Genomic DNA, 25,837 nt, shown 5'->3' with positions numbered 1-25,837 from the left:
ATCAGTGTGCGGTCACCATTCTGTCAACACGGGAACGGCTCTGCCACTTTTCAATTCCACAGTCTTGTATACGGCTTGTGACGGATACCCGAACGAATTCAAACTCACGAGGCTGCGTGACAGAAACGCACAAAACTCAATTTTTATGCGCTAACTAGTCAGCGGTGCCTATAAAAAAGAATAAAAAAAACGTTGCCGTTACAGTAGTCTAGTGGTTACAGTGCTCGATGGCTCATCCCCGAGGTCGTGAGAACGAATCCCAGCCGTGACGGACACATTCCGATACAGGCGAGATGATCGAGGCCCATGTACCTATAACCATCAGTGGCGTTGCCTGGGTATGGCGCACCGTCCCCCTTCACCCTGAAATTGTTTTTCGCTATGGCTTATACATAGTGCGAACTGACCATTTTTGTGCTCAACCCCCCCCTTCAGGTCATGAAGGTAACCTCCTCTCCCTTTTCCGAGAAAACATTTCTCCTCACGCACCTGCCTAGATTCAGGTGTACGTTAAAGAACGACAGATGACAGAAAGTTCCGGAGCCCTCAACTACGACGTCTTTCATACGTTGTGCCCGCATATTGTGGTTTTGGGATGTAAAACTCCAACACCTAATAATATCATTTAGACGTTCTTTCACAGGCTCAAGCAATCAGATGGCGTTTTTGGAAAAACCTGGCAAAATAAGTACGGGAACGTGTTACACATAGTGCTCGCAGGCATGGATGACTCAGTACCAGCTCTGATTACATTCGTCATAAGACGGTATGCAGCTACTAATATGAGGTCTGAAATATATAGTCTACTAAAATGACATTAGTTTTTTTTGTTTTCAGTGCTTATTCAACAACAATGCTTCATCAATAGCGTAACACGTAGATTGTCTACACCATATCTGTGGAATTGTTTGTGTTGTTGAATTTTAAACGCGCGAGAAGCCATGCTGATGCCTTAGAAAAACGTAAGAACACTCACGGCTTGTCGAATTTTTTCTGACCATATCATGGAATCTAAAATAGAGCAATAAAACTGAAATTAATGAATGAATAAAACTATATAAAACATTTATAAGAATAAAGAAATAAATATACACACCGAAGTTGGTTTCTGCTGATTATTGGATACTGCGACTGATGCGAAGCGTTCGTTGAGCTGAAATGCTATCGAAGTAATTAAATGTTTTATTGATTGAGATTACTCCAGTGCTATGGACTGTGGCCTTTCAGTATATGTGACACATGCGTCTCAGAGGCTGTGGCTCAGGGATGGGAGGAGAAGCTCAGTATTTTGAATATACTTTAGTATTATAAGGAGACTTGTATATATAAATACACGTTCCATTCACTTCACGTTAAAGTAAGGCTCCTAAAGATATTCAAGTAGCATAAGTAACTGCGTCAAGAAAAATTAAAAAGGAAAATCGGGTGTGACTATATTTGGTCTTACATAATAAAGGCATCGCGCAAAACAATTTAGTAACGCAAGACATCGAGGGAAAATTAGTGTAATACACTCGACCTCATCTTGAAGACCATTTCCTTGTTTTACGCAAGATAGTTAGTACGTCATTCGCTGTGGTCGCGTAGAGAATGAGGTATTCGGCTGCTGACCCGCAGGTCACGGGATTGAATCCTGCCCACGATGGCTGCTTTTTTAATGGAGACGGGAGCGCTGGAGGCCCATGCTTTGCGTAAATTTAGGTGCATGTTAAAAAACACTAGGTGGTCGAAATTTCCGGAGGCCTCCAAGACGGCGTCTGATGTAGTGATTTTGGGATGTTGAAGCACTGCAATTATGATGGTTAGTACGTCGAAAAGCAGTCGCTGGGATCGGCTAGTAGAAACAATGTGCGGTGAATAAATAGTAGTAACGAAACGCGCTGTCCACTGGTATATTGAGAATGTCGTTTCACCATGTGGCCAACATCGTGCGATACACGAGAAGGATTTCAGTGCGTTCAACGTAACGTGGACTGAAAGGCGGAAAGGGCGAGGGTCTTTCCTGGCTGCCTTCGCCGATTTGCGTCCGCTCATACTGTGCAACACGTGCCGTCCAGGAAATACCCGCGGCGTGCAAGGTTCTAACAGATAGCGCGGGCCGATCGCGCTCACTCTCGTTTCATCCCGGCCCCATGGGGCTCTTATAAGCCACGGCGGCTGAGTAGAACCCGTGTCTGACTTTCTTTTGCTGAAACAACAGAGGGTGCCACCAGTGCTAGCTCAATTTCAGACAACGCCATGTCTTCGAGAATTGTCCTGCTCTGCTTGCTCATCTTGTCGGGTGAGAGAAAACTTCGATGTCGTCAGCCACCTGTATTCACAAACTTCCGAAGCATAACCCATTCATTTGCGTACGCGATTCAAGTGATAACGCTGGTGGTATTTACGAAAGCGCGCTCCTAATTGATTTTTACGTATTCGTGCAATATCAATATTCAGTAATCCTATTCGATAGACTATTATAGAAACGCCAACTTTTTTCTCTTCGTGAAGCATGAGTGAAATGGCAGGATATTTGTTTGTTTGTTTTTCCTCATATGCCTCGTTTCCTTTTGTAAGGAAGTGTACTTCGCGTGAATTTCGCCATGCAGTGTTTTGACAACCTCTAAAATAATAAACTATTGGATTTTACTTGCTGAAAGAGCGAGTCAATAATGAATAACGCAGCAACTACATCGGCGTTTTTCGCACTTTGCCCCCAGCAAAAGCAGCTACAGTGGCGTAGGAAATCGAACCAGCGTTCTTTAGCAGCACCTTAACTGCGTAGCCACCATGGTAGGCACCCTGAAAACAAAATGCTGGAAGGTCAGTTAACCGAGACATATAAGCGTGCGTGAACATATAATTGTCTTCTCGTGATAACTGGACAGATATGCAGACATGTGCATGATGCCTTGAACCACGTATTTTAAAACACTCTGTTAAACAGTATACATTTTTTTTCTCTTCTTTTCAGTGGTTGTCCTCATCAACGCACAACACGTAAGCAACCTTTCTCACATAAATTTTGCACATCTAGAAAAATATAAAGCGTTACTTAACATAAATAAAAATTGATCAGTAGCGTGGTAGCGAATGTACACATATGAATATTGGCCTAAATATTCTTATAATTCAGCGAGAAAGGCCCTGCATGACACCTTGAAACAATGTGACCGACAATGTACTTTTTTGGTGACTTCCACTTCAATTAGGAGTGCTGCTAGTCTTATTTCGGATGTGTTGGTTCTTTGATTCTGAACAAATTGTGTAAAGTAAAGCCATGCCTTTACCTCTTCTGCTCACATGATTATGGGGCTGTGGGGCTAAGACAAACAACCTGACATGCTTTTTTTTGTTACAGAGGCCTGACACGATTAGAGTACCACCACAACGCATCGACCTGCCCAAAGCTCCACAACCACCAAGGGTACGCAATGAGCAGTTCGGCCCACATTTGTCAATATTTTTCTGCCTGAAGTACCACTGAAGTGTTTGCTTCAGCTCTTCCTCCTCATCCTTCCCGCCATCTATTTCTAAACTAACAGTGCTTCGTTGGTACTCCACACCTTGAATATGCGCAAACACTTCGCAAACGAAACAGAAGTTCAAAGCAACATAAAGCTTGAGGAGATGAAACTTCCTTGAACACACGATGTTGTTGTAACCACCCTTTGGACAGGTAGCCTTGTACTTGGCAGCAGCATCCTCAAAACTGCTTCTACAAGAGACCGCTTGCCGAAATGTTAGCTCTAGCGACACCTTGTCTTCCAGCATTTTTCATGTCTTCAAATACTTAGCGGTTACTTAGAAATAATGGCCTCATGCTCGTGCTTCAGCGAGAACACGCTGCCGTACGGCTAAAAAGGCTGTCCGTTCGTACACAATACCGGCATTTATATGCAACACACAGCAGCTATTGCCTTCAGCTTTCATTTGCCATTACGACTAGCCGTCGTCATCATCATGGCTGAAGTAGGCATACAGAATGATTGTGCATAGTTTTCTCGGACAGTGCTTTGCGTTCTTGTGAAGTTCATAAAGGGACAAGCAAAAATAGCGAGCGGTGCTTCCATCCGCAACGACTGCATTCTCGTATATTGCGCAGACTCGGATCGATGTGCAAGGAGGCGGCTCCGGGTCCCAGCATAGCGTGAGCGGCAGCATCCACCACGATATTTACCGACCCAACCGTGGACCCACCATCTCCATCTGGGGAGAGGGTTCCCACCAGAGGCACCCAGCCACTGGCAGCCACGGCCAGGGTCAAGTGGGAGTCGGCGTCAAGATCCCCTTAGGAGGACGCCACCGCGGATAAACGTCTGCGTATTGTCACTTGCGTGCCATTCATCCTCGAAATACACATGTCTTCATCAACCTAAAGCATTGTTCACCTCTTTCATTCATTCTTCATAATACTTCGATGACTTGAAACCTTCAACTCATCGATATGGAAAGTCCGCCTCGGTGCATCAGTGGCTATATAGTGCTCGGATGCTGATCCAAAGGTTTCATGTTCGATCTCGGGAGTGGTAGTCGCATTTTGATGGAGGTGAAGAGGTAGAGGCTCATATACAGGTGTGATGTCAGTGTACGTTGAAAATACCAGATGGCCCGAATTTCCGGAGCCCTCTACTACGCCTTCTTTATTCATATCATGGTTTGGGAACGTAAAACAGCATTTGTAAAATAATTGACTTGAAACGAACACGGATGCAATGAAGCGCCAGGCCCTTAACCACCACTTAGCCTTCAGGCTACCCACGCAAAGTCTCTATCTAAGCGTTCTCTTCGTCATTGAAGGAGCGCACCATATGAAACAAATTCTCGAGATGCACGGCTTTCGAGGTGAACAAACCCATAACACTAACATTTTGACACGCTATGTACACAATTGGGTACACCACTAGTTCTTCCTATTTGTATAAACTAGACGCTAAAAAAGAGCAAGATATATCGTACTATGGATGAAATAAATCTCCTACATAATAAGTTCGCCTTCATTTAACTTCGTTTTTCAGTGTATGCTCACTTTTCTGAACTCAAGACGCTACCAATTTCGACAAGTCTTTCGGCGCGGTACTTTTTGCGAACCACGTGAAAAAAAAAAACAATAATAATATTATGTGTAGTTTAACGTTCAAAAACTACCGTAAGATACCACGTGAAAAGTACAGTTTTTGTTTGTTCAACATGAACATAACGAAAAATAACCTTGTGCTATTTTTGCGGCGCGATATTTTACTTTATTTATGCTGAAACAGAGCGTCACTATCTTGAAGGTACATAGATATTTATTTACAGCATAATACAATTAGTTATAATATATATATATATATATATATATATATATATATATATATATATATATATATATATATATATATATATATATACATATATTCCAGTAGATCCTCCGTTAGCGATCACAACGTGGTTTATTTCGACGTTTTGGCCTGGAGTCTGGCCTTCATCAAGAATGAGGGTACAGTTTGTTGGTGCTCAGCTGTACTTAATCTTGAATCAGAGCAGGCGAGAGAAATAGAGGAAAAACACGGAAGAAAAAAAGAAGAAAAAAAAGAGAAAAAGAAAAAAGGAAAAAAGGAGAAGTTAACGTGGACTGCCCCGGGTGCCCCGTTTCACTCTTCTTCCCCCTCCATCTCTCTCTCTCTCTTCTCCTTTTCATCTTTAGAATGTCTGGGGTCTGTGTATTCTTCCTTTCACTAACGCATTGTTCCCGACCAGATGGCGCAGTTTGGCTCTGGCGGTTTGGTGGGGGGGGACCGAAAAAGATTTTTAAGAAGTTTAAGCATTTAACTACTCAGCGCCCGTCGACATCTTGTCGTAGAAAGAGGGGCGCTGCGTATTGCCGCAGAGGCTGGCAAGCGGGTGCAATGGCAATTCTTGCCCGCTTCTGGATCACGCGTGCAGTAGGGGCCTCACGACTGTGCACAGGGCTGCTGTTCGCAAACTGATGAGAGCAGCATACCCTCGTCCAGGTCGCTTCTACGTCCTTGAAAAAATTCATAAACCACGTAACCCAGGTCGACCAATCGTATCAGGCTTCAATACAATAACCAAACCCATATCAGGGTACGTGGACAAACTAATAAACCACATTCCATGCACCCTCACGTCGTACATAAAAGACACCACACATTTTCTTCGAGACATTGCAGGTCTGTGTGTGCCGAAAATCTCGTACTTGGTTACTCTTCATGTCTCTTCATTGTATACAAATATTTCTCACGATGACGGCATAGCTGCATTACAAAACATGTACACTGACCATAGACAATCTAACACCCCAGATTTCTCTGCCATCGTAACTTTGACGAGGATGGTCCTCGAAATAAATTCATTCAAATTTAAGCAAGAGTATTTTCGACAAATTAACGGGACCGCTATGGGCACCAAAATGGGACCCATTTATGCCAACATTTTTATAGGAAAGCTAAAATCGCAGTTTCTTGAACAAAGTTCCTTGAAACCAATGTTATACAGTGACCACCGCAACAAGACTCACAACGAACAAACCTGTGCTTAACTTGCAGTACAAATTTCCCCTATGTAAACAAAATCCTTAAACGACATTACAGCATTCTGGAACAAAGTGAACGTCTGAAACGCGCATTCCCATCCGCTCCTGGCGTCGTTTACCGACGACCACGCAACCTCAAAGACGCACTTGTCCACTCTCTAATTAATACATCACCCCCCCCAATAATTCATGCCGACCTTGTTTAAAGCCACGATGTCTTGTATGTAAGGAGATGCGAAAAACACACAAAGCAACCTGCACACAATCCAAGTTTTTGAATAACATACGAGGAAACCTTACATGCGATTCCTCTAATGTGATATACCTACTCGAATGCAACGTGTGCAGTAAGCAGTACATTGGACGAACAGAAATGCCATTGAGAATTCGCTTCAATAATTACAGAGCCCATGCAAAATCAGCCCCAAATTGACTCCTGTCAAAACATCTCAATCTTCCCGACCATGCATTCGACAAACTATCAGTAACGCTCTTTAGAGACGGGATTTAAATCAAACCGAGAACGTGAACAACGAGAGTCAAACCTTATCCACTGATTTAACACCCTCAATACAGGAATAATTGAGAATCTGGGTACACTCGCAGCAATTAAAGCATTAAAAAACAATAACGCCAATAATGAGAAAATCGATGACTGCACGGCACTGCAGCTGCGAAGGGCACTGGACCACTCAAAATAATTCCAAGTGTAACTACTCTTCCTAAGTACAGCTGTCGTCTGTTTCTGTTTTTACCTGACTATCCAATCAATTGTGCCAAACATGACATGCCCAACAGCAACCCTGTGCACAGTCGGGAGGACCCTACTGCACGCGTAATCCAGCAGCGGGCAAGACTTGCCATTGCACCCGCTTGCCAGCCTCTGCGGCAATACGCGGCGCCCCTATTTCTATACGACGAGATGTCGACGGGGCGCTGAGTAGTTAAAGACTTAAACTTTCTAAAAAAAGCTCTTTTTCCCCCAAACCTAACGATGGATGGATGGATGGATTGATATGGCTGTACCCTTTAGATCGGGCGGTGGCTAACGCCCCCAAGCCGTAATACTTAGTGAACCAAACACTAGATTTATTTATTTTTTCCTTTAAGTAGTGAGGTTCAGGACTCGTACTTTGCAGTGAAGGGTTTAAATTCAACTTGTGCCATGACTTTAGCCACCAATCAGATAACCTCCTTCTTGTCAATTCCACCCGCTTCAAGTCTTTTTTTGCCCTCCCTGTTCGAACCCCAGTGCTTTGAAAAACTCTGCGCCATCATCCTGAACGATAGGGCGAAGTCCTTTACAGAACATTATCAAGTGTTCGACAGTTTCCTCTTCCTCTCCACATGCACTGCATACCGTGTCTACCCCTTCGTATTTGGCCCGATAAGTCTTGGTTCGAAATACTCCCGTCCTGGCCTCTAACAGTAGAGCACTACCCCGAGTATTATCATAGATCCTTTCCTTGGTAATTTCCTGCTTAAAAGATTGGTAGATCTCTAGTGCTGGCTTCTTAATCATGACAATTCTCCACATATCAGTCTCAGCTTCCTTCACCTTTTTTTTAACCAAACATACTTTTTGGTTTGGCCCCATGCTGTTTTCTAAGTATTTGCCAGTCAACTTTCTGCTTCGCTTCCTCCATATTGTATCAAAATTTTTCATGTACAAGCTGAATACCTGAACCGGCAGAGCATACTGAACCGCCAGAGCCAGGAGGCGCCGTCTGGTCGGGAACAATGCGTTAGTGAAAGGAAGGATACACAGAGAGCAGACATCGTAAAGGTGAAAAGAAGAAAAGGTAAAGAGATGGAGGGGGAAGGGGAAGGAAGAGTGAAAGAGGGCGCCCGGGGGAGTCCACCTTATATTCTTCTTTTTTTCTTCTTTCTTACTTTCGTTTTTTTCTCTTTCTTTCTCTCCCCCTCTGATTCAAGATTGTATAAAGTTGAGCACCAACAAACTGTACCCTCAATCCTGATGAAGGCCAGACTCTAGGCCGCAACATCGAAATAAACCACGTTGTGACCGCTAACGGAGGATCTACTTGACTACTTGCAACGCTACGGCCACTCAACCACCATGCCTGCCTATATAAGTATATATATATATATATATATATATATATATATATATATATATATATATATATATATATATATATATATATATATGAGATCTAACAGGCAATAATGTCAAGGATAGTATAGGTAGGCAGGATTCGATATATATATATATATATATATATATATATATATATATATATATATATATATATATATATATATATATATATATATATAAAAGCGTATACCTAAGGGCTTGTTTTTCCATGTTTTAGCACAATATTGATGAGATCTAACAGACAGTAATGCCAAGTAATGTACAGGAGAAGTTATTAAAACCAATGGAATGTAAATAAGAAGAAAGAAAAGTGAAGGAAAAAATAACCAAGTCAACCAAGTGTGCTATTTGCGCTACTTTTCATGGGTTCGGTGTAGAAAGATAGCACAAGATTTGAGAGGAATTAAATTTGAGGATGCGTTTAACAGTCGACAGACGTTAATGAATTAATGGTACGTAAATACGATCGAAAGCTTCAGTTCAGCAAAGTGACGTGAAACATACATGTTTTTTTTTTGCTTAGAATGATTCTGTTCAGCCCATGTTATGAATGGGCGAGTCATACAGCTGGAAAACCTGGAACGCAGCATTTGCAAACTTCAAGAGACGTTTGAAAGCACGACACTAAAAATATAAGGACAGATTCTACGAGGCAACCCATGGAACACTATAACACGATTTGTGTTTTTCGAAGGGCATTAAAATATTTATCAACATTTGTGTCATGAAAACAAGGGCAGCTTTGTTCCATGTACAACTGAAAGAAATACGAAGTTTTGTCTTCTCGTTCAGACTCTTCATTTTCTTCAATATATTTTAAAATTAGCTGAAAACTTCTAATTACGTCTGACGAGAAGCAAAAGCGTGAGAGGGTGTTTTATGTACAAATCATAATTCGTGCATGCGAATTGGGATCCAAATCATTCTCACATTTCCTCTCTTTCTCTCTCTTTACTGTTCTTTCTATCTGCCCCTTCCCCGTTCCTAGCGCAGGGTAACATACTGGTTATGCCAAACTCGGCTGGCTGTTTTGGTATTTACTATGCCGTCAAGTGTGCAACCTGAAAGTGAAATGCAATTTCTAAAGGCTTCCCTTGAAGAATTATCAGATGAACTTCACACTGCACTTGCTCTCAGCGAAAGAAAGGCACTATCTTAGAAAAAGAAAATTGACGAATTAAAAATAGCCTCCCATTTTCGAGTAGCGAGTATGACAGTATCGAAGCTGAACGAAACAAAGTTTTCGCAGAAAACAAGGCTCTGAAGAAAGACAACGAGAACTTGAAAAAAGCGAATGATATTTTCACGAGAAATCACACCGTTAGAACAATATTCATGTTTAAACAACTTCGAGATACGTGGGCTACCAAACGCTACAGATGAAAATGTTGAGCAAATGTTGGTTGACATCGGTGCTGAAGTAGACCACCCTATTGCTCCTACAGACATTGGCACCGTTCACAGAGTGCTCACTACTAATAACCCTAGCGCAAATAACATTGTTGTTCGGTTCGTTTCGAGAGACAAACGAACATCTTCCAGAATTGAGCTAAGAAAGCTCGACTAACTGTGAAAGATCTCTGCAAAAGCAAGGACTTTCGCCAAGCGTTTATTAACGACCACCTAAGTCCGCACAACAAATCGCATTTTTTTTGAAGCGCTGAAGCTGAAAAAAAGCAAGTAATGGCAGTTTCTGTGGACGGATCAATGCGTCATAAAAGCCAGAAAAATAACAACCAGTTCAGTTCCCAACATCAGATCACCAGATGATTTACACGTCATCGTGCAAGGGGAAGCTACAGCAACAAACTGAAAAAAAAACAACTGACGAGATGACGTTTGAGCTTTTAGAACCACGAGAATTTAGTAGCCAGTTATCAGGCTAATCCAGTTTGTCATTGCTACATATCAACATAAGGAGCATACCAGAACATTATGATGAGTTTGGTGATCTTTGTGCTACACTACACCAGACATTTCAATCCATATCTTTATCAGAATCCTGTTTGTCTGAAAACACGTGTCAATTATACCCGCACTTCAATTTTCACCGAGAACTCGGTTGTAGACGAAGCTTACCAAGTACCACAGGTGTTGAACCTGAGCATGGGGGTGTAGCTCTTTACGGGAAAAATGACGTAATATACAAAGTTGGAACAGACATAGCTTTTAAATACTCATGGTGCGAAGTACTTGTTATCGAAGTACCTCCTGATAAATCAGCCAAAAGCACTGTACCGCATAAAATTGAACACACATTAGTAGGTGTGGTCTACACGTCCCCGCAAAAGAATAAATGTATGTAAATTTCTAGGTGAATAAGATGAGTGGTTTAATACCAACAATATTATGAACACTAATTAATTTTATTTGGTGATATCAACAATGGCATTAATTGAACTGACATTTACGTGTACCCAGACTTGCTAACAAGTCACGGGTTGCCACATATAGTTGAACGGCCAACACGCATTGGAAGCTTCAGACAGAACATATTAGATCACATCATCACAAAACATATCGGACAAAGTTCACTAGCGGTACATTGGCATCCGACATTACCGGCCATCTGCCTGCCTTCGCCACCATTTCATCTAGCAACCAGTCATGCATTCCTTTAAAGCGGATAATTAAACAAACAATTGCAACATCATTTTCAATGCCCTAATGACAGAAAATTGGCATTCCGTGTATTCAGCAAATACTACCGACTGTAAATTTGAGCAGTTCTACAAGATATTCAACAGATGTAAAAGAACTGGGCAAACGTCCTTGCATGGCCTCGAACACAAACATAAAGCGTAAACCGTGGCTAACAAATGGCCTTTTAAAGGCGATAAACCATAAGGATATCATGAATAGAAAATATAGTGAAAATCATATAATGTGAGCTTAGAAAGTAAGAACAACAGATAATAGAAAAAAACTTAAAACTTCAATCTATATTTCAAAGCGATACTATATCCATGATAAAATACACAAGCTCACGGTGACTGAAAAACTACGTGAAAAGTGATAAATACCGCCCTAAACACGCGCAATACAAATGCTATTTGGGAAATTCTGGTGAATGACACCGTTGTGAGTGACCCTTCTACACTTACCGAAAGGTTCAACAATAACTTCACAACAATGAACAACCTAATTGTCAATAACTGGCATGCATCACATGTAAACATAAACACACGAAGCAACCCTTTGCGTTCTCTATTTCCCGAGCCCACTGATCGACATGAAGTAAAAAATGTGATTCTCACCTTAAAAGATACTTTTTCAACGAACCAAGGCTTGGTACCTGCATGACTGTCAAAACATTGTTCGAATATTGTTTGCGATTGATTGAGTTCTAGGGTTTAAGGTCCCAAAACCACTATTTGATTATGAGAGACGCCGTAGTGGAGGCTTCCGGAAAATTCGACCACCTGGGGTTCTTTAACGTGCACCCAAATCTGAGTACATGGGCTTCTAGCATTTCCGCCTCCATCCGAAATGCATCCGTCGCAGCAGGGATTTGATCCTGCGACCTGCGGGTCAGCAACCGAGTACCTTATCCACCAGACCACCGTGGCGGGGCTACTATTTGCGAACTGCTCTCTCATATAGTCAATGAAATGTGTTCCTCAGGATCTTTTCCGATGCAATTGAAGATTTCCAACGTTGTGCCAGTATTTTAAAAAGGAGATAAGATGTATATGTCAAATTAGCGTCCAATATGAATATTGTCACCATTTTCCAAGGTTTTCGAAAAGTTAATATTAAACTGACTCGACAAGTTTTTTTACAGCAAAAAAAAAATGTATGCTGAAGGACGATACGGCTACATATAAGTAAAGTCGACTGAGACAGCGCAAATATCGTTGAAAAAACGAAAAAAATTATAAAGAGACTATTAACTATGGGTGTCTTTATGGATTTCACAAAAGCTTTCGATCTTGTAAATCACGACATCTTGCTGCAAAACTTTGACAAGTATGGTATTCGTGCAGCACCATTAGGCCTCAGTAGCACGTATCTCACAAACCGGCAACATGATGTAGTTGTGAACCAAATGACATCGACCGAAATGACAACTAACAGAATAATTGCCAGGGTTCCATTTTAAACCCTTTTCTTTTCCTAGCATACATAAATGGTTTACCCGACTGTATCTCAGAAGACTGCATTTTATACGCGGATGATGCGAATATCTTTCTCACAACTGAAACGCAGCCAAGCTTTACAAAAAAGGTAACGATGTCCTGCTAAAGCTATCCAACTGGCTCGAAACAAATCACCTTCACGCAAACAGAACAAAGACTAACTATATAATATTCACTGGAAAAACACTCGACTAGTGAACACTACGTTGTTGAATTTCAATAGCCTTCCTTTCCAATGAGTTAGTCACTCGAAGTTTTTCGGTATCCATCTCGACAGTCAGTTAAGCTGGCATTAACACATACACGAAACAACACAACGTATCTATAGGAAAATACCAATATTGCATAAACTGCGTTACATTTTTCCTTTGCACACCCTCTGCTCACTCTATATCAGTTTCATACATTCACACAGTACATCCCCCTTTAAAATATACAGACCCACATACTTTATTGCCACTTATTGCAGCACAGAACACAGCGCTTCGAGCTATTTTAGTTCTAAAACGAACCGATTAAATCACATTCGCATACCCATTAATTAATACTCTTCCTGTGAAACGCTGCATTGATTACCATGTTCTCATATCGCTGTATAAAATGATGCATAAAATATACTCTGTCCTTCTGTAAAAATTAGTTACTAAAACACCTCATGCTCGATACAATTTGTTACCTCCAGTACTTTAACCATTTCAACGTCTCGCACGAATTATGGATCATTTACACTCACACATAACGCATCACATCTTTGAAACAAACTACCAACAGACCCAACAAAACGCCAGTCGTTTACCTGTTATAAAGTTAACTTACATTGGTTTATGCTATCTTCACTTGTTTGAATTCTACCCCCTTCTATCCCCGTCATACTAGTTTCTTGCGCGCTCTAGTGTTTGTATAACTGGGTACAATATAAGGGCTCCCCTCGCAACTCCTCTGCTAGTTATGGGGCCCTGCCTTTATAACAAAACAGATGTGAATAATAAATACATTGAATGAATTGAATTGAATAGTTCACATCCCTGCCCCACCATGGTGGTTTAGTGGCCAAGGTACTCAGCTGCTGAATCGCAGGTCACGGGATTGAATCCCGGCTGTGGCGGCTGTAATTTCTATGGAGGCGAAAATGCTGTAAGCCCGTGTGCTCAGAATTGTGCCGTTAAATAACCACAGGTGGTCGATATTTCTGGAGTCCTCCACTACGGCGTGTCTCGTAATAATATGTGCTTTTGGGACGTTAAACTCCACATATCAAAATAACTAGTTAACATTTCTGCCTTTTCTCTCTCTTGTTTTCTTTCCTACCTTCTGCGCTAAGTTTCTGAAGATCTCTATAGTTTCAGCGTCACCTCTACGTTAAGGCCAGTTCTTTTTTTGTTTTGCCTCGACAGGGTGGCTTATGCAAGTATCCGCCTAAAAAATATTCTTGCAATTCATTTTATATGTGTACTGCATATTATGCATTGGTGGAAAGAGATCAGAAGTTGGTGAGGAACGCAAGGCGGCCTGCTATTATTTTTCAGTTTTTTCATCATGAGTGTATTTTTTCTCGTAAAAATCGTATGAAACGTTTAAAGACTATTAAATAGCCAGACTATCACACTGGAGTCTCACGAGTATAAAGTATAAAAAGTAGCCGAATGGCAAAATCATGCTCACCGAACTTCCCGCAAATAAAGAGACAGTAATATCGACTGCGAGAGATAATCTTTACCGCTACGCTTGAGATAAAATTCCCCAATCTCGGGAGAAAACCATGTTTCTGTAAGCAGTGAAACAGTTGCCCTAGGCTATTTACTAAAACAACACGTTCAATGATTAATAGTGATGGTATTTTTGTTGAAAAACAATCTTTTTTAGGCTGAAGAATTGCCAAATGAGCACGTAATAAGAAGCGATGCGGAGTTGAATGTTAGAAAAAATAGATATGCAATGAATTTAAAATTTACTTACTGTGATATACTGGAAAAGAGCAGAGCTTACGGATATTTTTGTTCGTATGCAGCGATTCCCAATGACAGGTGACCTTCGCTAATATTATGCTCGTAATCAAAATTGGCTGGAATTGTCTCATTCCAAGAATCTCAGCATCATACATTCTAGGTATAAGACACCCACGTCTTTAGTAAAACCTGGTTCAGTCATTCTCTTTTCGATACAGTCGTTGAAACCCACAGAAAATAAGACTACGCAACAATAACTTTGACAATACATTTGATAAGGTGAGATTACTATATCATACGCGCTCCAACGTAAAATCAATGGAGGGTATTTACAAACACAGTATTTACTGTGGGAAGGTCTGTCAACGCACGCAGGTATGCAGGGGAACTTTGTCCTATTCAAGAGTCCACCTGTCAACGGAGCCCTATTCAAGGGTCCCGTTCTTTATCAAGAACTCTCACTCTGTCACCAGACCACCTCACATCTTCGTTTTCAGAATAATCATATTCAACCATACCGTAGCTATTTCTGAGTTAAATTTCCCAATCAGTTTATTTTTAATTCGTCACCGTCATTGATGAAGAATGCTATGCTGGCTCCAACGTGTAAGCTGACAAAATTTAATTTTTATTCCTGTTTATTCGCTGTATGTTCCCTTGAATACTCGAGGAGCATCAGATTATAGCGCGTGTTCTATACCAGAAATAACTACAACTTAGTTTCAAGTGTTCCAGACATGCGTGGTTCTGTGAGTGCATGAAATTGCGTGAACGACGAAAATTAGGGACCCTTTAGATTGTGCGCCTAAACGTATAAACAATCGACGACAGAGAAACGCGTGCCCATTATCAGTTAATTTAACATCTGCGAGATGCTGAGCCATTCATTGTCTCCAGTTAAAGGTCCCGTGTTGTCTGCAGGAGGCAACGTTTTCACGCCATGTGCACCTCACAGCATGGCCACGCTGCAAGAAAGGGCGTTGGTTCAAATCAGGATTATCTTTTGTCACGGCGTCAACATAAAAATGAAGTGCTCAGCATCAATCACACAGCCTGCCCATTTAATAGTAGCATTTCATCTTTTCATTTTTCATTTTGCCACAAGCCTCCATTTCTGCGCTGTATGTTATCTGGGCTTGCTAGAACCCGGGTTCCATTAACCGTTTATATTCTAAACGCATATCGCTCGCCTCAACCTCCGACCATTCAATACAACCATTTACATTTAAAGGGAACCTGACCCGCCTCCTAAAAGAAAAACAAGCGTTTTCTTTTTCTCCCGAAATTTCTCGTTTTTCTGGCACAATTCGTGACGCTGTTCACGTGAGGAAATAAGCTCTCGGTTGGTACATATACGAGATATCCATTGTGAATTATTTCGCACTCTGCATGCACGTTCTGTCTTGTTTTGCCTGACAATCGTGCACGACAAACTCATTTGATTTTGTTTTCTGCATTTGCGACTGCTCATGCACAAATCGCGGTGTGGAGTTGAAAAGCGCGAAATTATATCTGGCTCAAACGTAGTGCACACACTCAACGTGTTTCATGAAGAATCAAGGGGTGATGAGGAGATAGCACTTGTATGAAGGGTTGTAGTAGTAATAATATCTGAAGTTTTACGTCCCAAAATCACGATATGATTCTGAGCGATGCCGTAGTGGAGGGCTCCGGAAATGTTGACCGACTGGTCTTCTTTAACGTGCACTGACATACAAAGTACATGGACCTCTTCCATTTCGCCTTCGTCAAATTGTGACTGTTGCGGCCGGATTCAAACCCGAGACCTTTGGGTCAGCGGCCGAGCACTATATAACCACTGCTCCATCGCGGCTCACTGCGGGATGAGTATAGTCATTGCGAGAAATTACTGTCTATCGTTCGAACACGCGTGGTGATTTGGGTGTCCTTTACCACTCCGCGTTCAAGACGAGAGAAGGGTTATTTTCTCATATTCACTACCTTTGCTACAAGCAATATTGTTTTGTCACCACTTCTTTCTTTATAAAACACGCGTACACTGTAAGCCCTACAAGCGTCGAGGTGATCAAAGTTTCGCATTCGTCGTCTACGCGTTGTTATCTTCGATTGCGCGGTCGAAAAAGAACAAAACGACGTGAAGCAGTACACCACGCACGATAGTGATTCGAGACGAAGAAAAACGTATGGGTGACTGCAAGGCCAACGCCTCCTATATTTTATCAACGTCAGCCAGATGCACATGATCCAGCCGTTCACCACCCTTTCCTCTAGTCCTTTTCTGCTCTCGCCCATGACCTAGCCTTCGCGTGTTAATTGCTGTCATGGGGGAGGGTGCCCCCGTACGCAGTGCCTCAAGACGAAAATCATCGTTCAGTTGTTTACACATCCGCGGGGCGGCGTCTTGCATTCCTCGTGTTTACCATGTTGGTGGTCATGTTGGCTCTGTAGAAGATACGGTGTTTTGAGATAGCGTGTCGCCATTCGTAGTGCTATGCGGGCAACCAATGGGGAAACGTCACCACAAGGCTACTACGTGCGCTGCGCCGTGATGCGGTGGCGGCGTTGCTTCGAGCCACAAAAAAGGAGTACGAAGGAACAAATCTGAAAGACGTACAATACTCCGTTGAGAAACATGTCTATCACATCTGCAGGTGAAAGCACTCGGAAGTACGTGTGATGAAAGCCACGTGACCTAGAGTTACTGTATGTGCTACCTTACTGTATATGCTACATAAAGGTATTAATACAGTAACTCTAACGTGACCCCTCATGCAGCGTCGTATCAGGACCATTCCCTCAACTTTCAGAAGGTGGACCGAGGGCTCCCGTTGACAAGGGTTCGTTTGCACTGGCTTCGAAAGAAATAAAGGAGGCGTTGACATGGCAAAGCAGGGCAGGAGACAATTCACGACGCCCCACCGCGGTGGTCTAGTGACTAAGGTATCGGGCTGCTGACCGGCAGGTTGCAGGATCGAATGCCGGCGGCGGCGGCTCCATTTTCGATGGAGGCTAAAATGCTGTAGGCTCGAGTATTCAGGTTTGGGTGCTCGTTAAAGAGCCCCAGGTGGTCGAAATTTCCAAAGCCCTTCACTACGGCGTCTCGCATAATCATACGGTGATTTTAGTACGTTAAACTTTACAAACCAATGAGACATATCACGACGAAAAATTCTCGTATTCTGACTAATCGAGAGCTTGTACCGAATCACCCTGCTTATGTCACGAAGAGCACGAAAAAACAAAACAAGAAAACACCAGAAGAGAAAAGCGCGCTCGCTTTTAGTACTTTTCTAGATTGTTTAAAGCTGTTTTTAAACCCATAGAGACGCGCGTCTAGCCTGGCTCATTGGCGCCCATTGATATACGGTGGTTGCGAGGAGCGCATGCAGCGGCGCTGATAATAAACAGAGGAAAGTGCGCTAGGCCGGCCAAGCACCCCCGTTTTTCCCCGGTTGTGCAATGTGCGTGCAAGCGTGGCTGCAGCGTATAGGGCGGCGTCTGGCGTCGGTCCAACACGTGTGTTGGCGCTAGCAGGACATGCGTGACGTAGAGGCCGGCGAACACCATTCGAGATCTTTCGCCGCTATCCGGAAACCTCGGCACGTGCGCATTCTTCATGCGCTGTACTCAATAAAAGCTGGCCGTGGTGATCACTCAACGCTCGACTGGGTTTCAAGATCTCGTTCACTCAGTTTCAAAAAGGTCAGCATTGAGCCCGAAGATATACTGCGATTTCTATTCTCATACTTTAGAACTTATTTAGACAGTGGAAGAAACAAAGTAAAATGAGTAAGATGGTGTCGAGCACCGTTTAAATGTGCTGCCTGGCGTCCACTATCTGTAAGTTTCAGCCGAACGTGGCATTATAGCGCATTTTTCATAAATATGTGATCACTTGCACCGCGAGCTGTTCAACGGAACTGTACCGTGGGCTTGATTATGTGCTAATGGGTCGTCCTGACTATCGGCATTCGGCAAATCATGCCGAAAATGATAATTTTATCCAGTATGTGGACTTGTCTGTATCACATTATTGCTAGCGATTCTGAAATCTAAAAGCGTCCCATTTTAAAAGGCGAAAAATCAAAGTACAGCTTATAATAAAGTTGTACTGCGGAAGCGCACCATAGATTACTGTGTGGTGACCAGTATTTTACTGTGTGGTGATGTCGAACCTAATCCCGGCCCCGCCCCCCCCCCCCCCCCCAAAACTGCACCTGGAACTAATAACCGGCCGCATAGCACTCGTCCCGCTGCTCGTTCATTCGGGAATTCTATTTCGACCCCTGAGCTCGGTGCACGTTCCCGAATAGCTGATTGTTCTATATCAGACAAACCCGATGTCGCTGCTTTGCTTTCACAACTGCTGGCTACTCGGCAGCAAATCGCAAGTGATATTGCTGACATTAGGCTCCGTTTCGACAACCGATTTGATGCACTCGAGTCTCGGGTATGTGCTTTGGAAAAAGCTTCCACGGGTTCCAACTCCCATTCTGCTTCTGTTGGGTCGCCTAACGCATGCATTTCCGAACTCGCTTCCAAGATTGATGATCTTGAGAATCGTTCACGGCGCAACAATATTGTTGTTTCAGAAGGACCAGAGAGACCGCATAACCGATACGTCTTCGGTTTATTGTTGACAGAACAAAAAAAATGTGCAGAGCGTGACCCTGGCTGCTTCTTCTTCCTCGCCTCCGAGCTCCATCTTCAAATCTGTTTTCTACATCTTCCCGCCGGCCAGATTCAACCGAAGCAACCTTCGAGAGAATACAACAGTTGAATCGGCCTCTTGACTAATTTTCCTTCAGGTGTACGAAGCAAGCATGTTCTCACTAGTCCATCCTTGCCTGGAAAAATCTTTTCGATCTTGCAGAGTTTCCACCGAGTTCTTTTTCGCGCTTCTCCAAGCAGAAGTACATCTTCTTGTACATTTGCGTGACGCTCTGTTTTTCTGCTGGCACACTTAAGCTCCCTCAGGTACTCCTTTTTCCATCTGGTCCACCATGTTATCATAGCCTGTTTTCTTGCACTCCAGTAATTCAGCAAACTGTGTTCTCCGAGTCTGTTTTCTTCCTGCTTGTTCATTGCTTGCCTGCCTCCTATAACGTCCGCCGGTGTGATGGGTTGTGGCTCGTTAGGATCGTCATACACATAAGTGAGAGGCCGGTTGTTAAGTACTCCTTCTGCTTCAACAACCACAGTCCGTAGTTCTTCTTCATCCAAAAGTCGAGCACCTATAGTTTTTGCCATGGATGTCTTAAAGCTTCTGATCAGTCTTTCATAAAATCCTCCCCACCATGGAGCTAACTCTACAATAAACTTCCATTTTATTTTCAGGTTACTGGTATACTGTTGAACCCTTTCATCTTCCATCTTTAATATCTTGTTCATCTCTTTCTCAGATTTTTTGAATGCTCTTGCATTATCACTGTAAATAGTTGTACACAATCCTCTTCTAGCTACGAATCTTCGGAATGCTTGTATAAACGCTTCTGATGACATCCTCTTGACCAACTCCAGTTGTATGGCTCTTGTTACTGCACACGTAAATATCACAATGTAAAACTTTGTAACTTTTCCGCCTTTCTCCTCTCGAGCATTTAGCGGTCCAGCAAAGTCTATACCAACAGTGTCGAATGGCCTCGTCTGTGTAATCCTGTCAGCTGGTAGAGGTGGAATTTCTTGTGCCATTGGTCTAGAATTGAATCTCCTACATGTGATGCATTTCTTTATCACATATTTCACCATTTGTCGGGCACGCAGAATCCAAAACTTCGTTCTTAGATGTGTCAATGTTGCCGCAACGCCACCGTGCATTGTTACTTGATGCGCGTTTAGAACTAGGAGTTCTGAAAAGTGACTTTCTCTTGGTAAAATAATAGGAGGCTTCTCATCAAAGCTCAAATCACTCCACTGAAGCCTCCCTTTTACTCTCAGGACACCTTGATCATCTTCGAAGATGTTCGTGCCGTACAGATTCATGTTGTCATATATTCGTGTCACTGCATTTTGTAGCGTTTTCTGCTCCTGCTTTATCAGCACAAACTCTGCCTTGTCCAATTCTTCTCCTGTCAGCGAACCTGTTTTCCTTTCTTTTCGTCGGTTTCCTATATAACGCATCACCCACGCGGTAACTCGTAACGCTTTCTTGTATGATCCAAATCTGCTCACATCAATTATCTTTTCTTCACTCGTGGTGGTAGTTAAGCATGCCACTGTCTTTTCTTCGTCTTTGTTGTCATCACTGTCCGATTCATGCGTGATGTCATAATCAGGGCTTTGTTTTTCATTCTTGACCCACGTGGGGCCTTTCCACCATAATTCACTGTCCAGCAAACGTTTCATCTTCATCCCCCTTGTCATAAAATCCGCAGGATTTTCATCACTTTTAACATAACCCCATTGACTCTCATTGGACTTGCTCTTAATTTCTGCTGCGCGGTTGCGAACAAACAGATCTTTCGTCTTGTTTGACTTTATCCAGCATAACACAATTTGAGAGTCAGTCCAGAATTTCACATTCCTCAGTTTCCTGATGAAATTCTCGGTTATATGACTGGCCAATCTGGCTGATATTGTGGCCGCCAACAACTCCAATCTTGCTAGTGTGATCTTTTTGATTGGAGCGACTCTACCCTTTGCAATGATTAAATTTGCTTCATTGCTTCCATCGGAGTATTCTGTTACAATGTATGCTACTGCTCCATATGCCATTGGACTCGCATCGGAGAACACGTGCAGAGTCGATGCTTTCACTTCAGCTTGTCTGTTGTCATAGCATCTGTTAACGGTGAAGTCATCTAAGTGCTGAAGCTCCTCCGACCAGTCCTTCCAAGTTGATCTATGCTGGCTTGGTAACGGGTCATCCCATTTCAGTTTATCCATCCAAATTTTTTGCAGCAATATTTTTGCTCTGACTGAAAATGGTGTCAAAAAACCTAAAGGGTCATATAGCTTTGCCGTGTCCTGCAAAACCTGTCTTTTTGAGAGTTGTCTCGTGTCCTTGTCATTTCGCCATGTAGTGTCGGGAAAGCTCAACACGTCGTCTACGAAATTCCATTTCAGTCCCAAAATCTTGATTTGTCCCTCTTTTCTTATCCCTCGATCCAGATCCTCTCCTTCTTCATCAAAGTGTTTTCTTAGCTCGGCGTCATTTGAAATCCATTTTCTTAACTTCATTTCCGCATAGCGAAAAATATCTCGTGCTTTTTTGTATATCTTTGTCGATGTCGAGTATTCGTCGGCTCCTAGTAAAACGTCATCGACGTAGATTCCTTTCCGGAGTTGCGCCACAACTGCAGGATATTTTTCTTCGAATTTATCCAAATGTCGATGAATCGTGGCTGCTAGAAGGAAGCTACTTGGTGTAGTTCCGAAAGTAACCCTCGTCATCCTCCACGTTTTTATCTTCGGGGTTGGCATATCTTCGCTGGGTATTCTTTCCCACCATATGAATCGCAGTGCGTCTCGGTCATTTTCATGTATCTTGATCTGCAGGAATGCTTTTTCCACGTCGGCTGAAATAGCGATCTTGTGATGTCGAAAGTTCATCAGCAAGCTTGTGATGTCGGGGTTTAGGTTTGGCCCCTTTTCCAAGTTGTCATTTAAGGATTCACCTGGATTCTGGCTTGACGATGCGTCAAAGACGATCCGTATTTTTGTCGTTGTTCGGTCCTTCTTGATTACTGCTTGATGCGGCATGTAGTATACAAATTTGTTCTGTATATCGGATCCAGCATCTTCTTCGACGTTTTCTGCTATTTCTTGCTCAAAGTACTCTCGAATAGCTTTGTCATAGGCTAGGAGTTCATCTTTATCCTTGCATAATTTTTTGGTCACCTGCATAAGCCTCTTCTCTGCAATGGTGGTGTTGTCATCCAATGTCACGTTTTCCTTCCATGGTAGCCGCACTTGGTATCTTCCTGCCTTGAACTCCATTGTTTGTCGGACGTAGTCTAGCACATGTTCATCGTTCATCTTTGTTGCTGGGTTCTCCTTGATGCCCATGTTTTCCAAGTCCCAGAATCTCTGCAGTTGGTCCGCAGTCGTGTCCGACTTGGCACTGACCTTGAGTACCATAACCGTCGATGATTTCAGCGGCACACAATGAAGTCCTACAGGACCTTGGACCGTCCATCCCAATATTGTTTCTATTGCCATTACTTTTGGATGAATCTCGCAAATGCGACCAGTGACGACAGTCCAGTAATAATCTGCTCCAATTAATATAGAAGTTTCCATATTTTTTCTTTCTTTGTCCTTCTTCTGGTTGTCATCAGCCAAACGAATTCCCATCGATCTTGCTCTTTCGTGTATTGTCAATGGTGGCGATGGTAGCACGTCACAGGATATAACTTCTATCTCCAGTGCCTCAATCGTGACTGGCTCCGAGATGGTATCCTTCCTCACGCTGACCTCGACGACTTTCATGTCTAGTTCCATCTCTCCTCCTCCAAATTATCCTACAGTAATCCTTTCGGATCTTTTTACCTTGCACGCTAGTTTTCTTGACAAGCTTTTGAGGATGAATGTCCTCTGACTCCCGTTGTCCAGCAGAATCCGTGCGTAGCACCCGCTGCCTTCTCCCTCCGTCCACGAAAAGGCTGTCTGCAGTAGTATGCACTTCTGTTCATCAGACTGCTGTGCGTGCATGTTGCAGGACTTGCTGGTGTCTAACCGGTCAGGTTGCGCGCTTTTAAGCACTTGCTCAACATCCCCGCTTTGCTGCTGTGTTGACTTTCCTGCAGGCGTACGTGGTCGACACATAGATGTCGCGTGCCTTCCCTTGCATGTTTTGCAGCGTACGTTAGCACGGCATATCTTCGCCGTGTGGTGAGGTCTGGTGCATCTGAAGCACCTTCGTTCCTGTTGCAAGGCTTCTTTCTTTTGTTGCATACTAATGCTTCTTCTGCAATCTTCCGTGTAGTGTCCAGTCATCTCACAAAAGATGCATTTTTTCATCGAGGTGTTTTGAAGCGTAGATGTTCTAGTCCGCCTCATACTGTGCGGTGACTGGGTCACGTCGTATTTTTCCTCTCGAGTTTCTTCTCTGCTGCGTATATATATGTTTAAAAACTCCATAATTTCTTTCAAACTGCTCGTGCTGTTTCTTGACGCTGAGTTCGATTCCGTAGTTGCTGGTCTGTTGTCACCTTTCTTTAACTCCTTCATCTTCATCTCAATCCTCATATCCACCGGTAGCGCAGATTTTACAACAGGAGCTATCACTGTGGCGTAACTATCCATTTCCACTCCTAACGACTGCAGTGCTCGTGTGTTCACTTGCAACTTTTGGAAGAGTTTCTTCAACCCATCTACATCTTTAGGACTCTTCACTGCTTCCAAATTTGCAAGCTCTTTTATGTAGTTCTCTTTTAAATTATCTTCTCGTCCGAAGGTTTCTTTCAAAAGAGCGACTGCATGCTCGTAATTCTGATCAGAAAACTGCAAGCCTTCTATGAGGGAAGCAGCCTGCCCGCTCAGAGACGCCAGAAGATAATTAAATTTTTGAGTCTTCGGCATATTCACTCTGTTATGCACCGATGTCTGGAACTGATGCCAAAACCTTGGCCATGCTGTTTTTTTCCCATCAAACTTGATCATTTCAAGGCGTGGCAACTTAACAAGCTCTTGCGTCTCCGAGATTTGGTCAGTACCTTGCACTGAACTCGCCTGTTCTGTGACTATTCTCGTAGTCAGTTGCGTCGCTTGTTTTAACTCGCGTAATCGCTCCTCAATTTTTGTCGTTGCAGCGACGATCTTCATCTCATAATGCAAAACTCTTTCAAATTCTGCCTCCGCGCTGTCTTCTTCAATGAACGGTTCTATCTGTTCGTTAACTTGTCTTAGCGTCTGTGACACGCTCTTCATCTGGTTTAGAAGCGTCATAAGTTGCGCTCGATCGGCGTCTTCTTCTATCTTCTTATCGATTTCGCTCGTAAGCGTCGTCACATTTGCTCGAAGCGTCTTCCGCTTCTTCGATAGGACCTCTTTATTCATGCCTAAAACGTGTTGAAAGAGCTCTTGCCTTTTTTATGTGCGTCGCCAACAGTCGTCGGTCGTGGTCCTTCTCTCGACGGTTAGTCCTTGAGCCAGACGCCACTGCTTCGTTCTTCAACCCGTTGTTGCGAATGGGGTTGAAGTCTCTGCGTCTGTCTTCAGATCACTCCTGGTCACGGCACCATGTTTCAGAAGGACCAGAGAGACCGCATAACCGATACGTCTTCGGTTTATTGTTGACAGAACAAAAAAAAAAATGTGCAGAGCGTGACCCTGGCTGCTTCTTCTTCCTCGCCTCCGAGCTCCATCTTCAAATCTGTTTTCTACAATTGTAATTTATGGACTGGAAGAGGAAGCCTTTGAAGACGGTGGTTGTTTGGCAACTAAGATTGAGGCGTTTTTTACTGAAAAGCTGCAGATTAAATGTCCTCAGATTGAACGTTGTCACAGACTCGGTAGACAGCAACTAGATCGTTCCCGTCCTGTTATACTTAAGCTTCTTGATTATCGGGATAAAATGACCATATTTAGGAACGTTGCAAAGCTTAAAGGAACTAAAATTTATATTAACGAAGATTTCTCTCCGCGAGTTTGCGCTCTGCGTAAAAAAATGTGGGACGCCGCAGCTCCTTTTCGTGATATAGGGTGTTCTACTAGTTTGAGGTTTGATTACATTCTAATAAACAAAGCTCGGTACTACTGGGATGAAACACTGAATTCCCTTGTAAAAGCACCTAGTTTTCCAAATAAGTCCGATGCGATGCCCTTCCCGGCTGCATCCGGTTCGGAACTACGATCTTCTCCTGGTGAACCTTCCCCGGCAGCAGCGCCTGTTGTCTCCGGTTGACGTCGTCCCGACAGGAATGAAAATTTCGTCCTTCTAAACTTAAACGCTAGGAGCGTAATAAAGAAATTGCCTAGCCTTCTCTCCTTTGTCTCAGTGTATTCGCCTCACGTCATCGGCATTACTGAAACGTGGCTACATGTTGGTATTCTTGATTCCGAGTTCACTCCCCCAGGGTACACAGCAGTTCGCACCGATAGACTCATGGGGAAAGGGGGTGATGTTGCTCTTATCCGTTCGAATTTAAAATTTGCTGTAATTACAGGCCCAGCCGACACCGAGTCT

The 25,837-nt window shown here is 43.1% G+C and overlaps 1 protein-coding gene across 1 annotated transcript; it reads left to right on the top strand.

Annotated features, from left to right (window-relative positions):
- The first annotated feature begins 2,103 nt into the window (after window positions 1-2,103).
- On the top strand, window positions 2,104-4,362 carry LOC119160941 (uncharacterized). The gene is made up of 4 exons (XM_037413224.2): window positions 2,104-2,281; window positions 2,957-2,982; window positions 3,344-3,409; window positions 4,088-4,362. Exons 1-4 carry the CDS (start codon window positions 2,239-2,241, stop codon window positions 4,295-4,297), a joined length of 345 nt encoding a protein of 114 aa, XP_037269121.1. The 5' UTR covers window positions 2,104-2,238; the 3' UTR covers window positions 4,298-4,362.
- Window positions 4,363-25,837: the final 21,475 nt, after the last annotated feature.

This window comes from Rhipicephalus microplus, chromosome X (assembly GCF_043290135.1).
Source record: "Rhipicephalus microplus isolate Deutch F79 chromosome X, USDA_Rmic, whole genome shotgun sequence".
In the NCBI taxonomy this organism is placed as follows: domain Eukaryota; kingdom Metazoa; phylum Arthropoda; class Arachnida; order Ixodida; family Ixodidae; genus Rhipicephalus; species Rhipicephalus microplus.
This window is presented reverse-complemented; position numbering and strand designations above follow the sequence as displayed.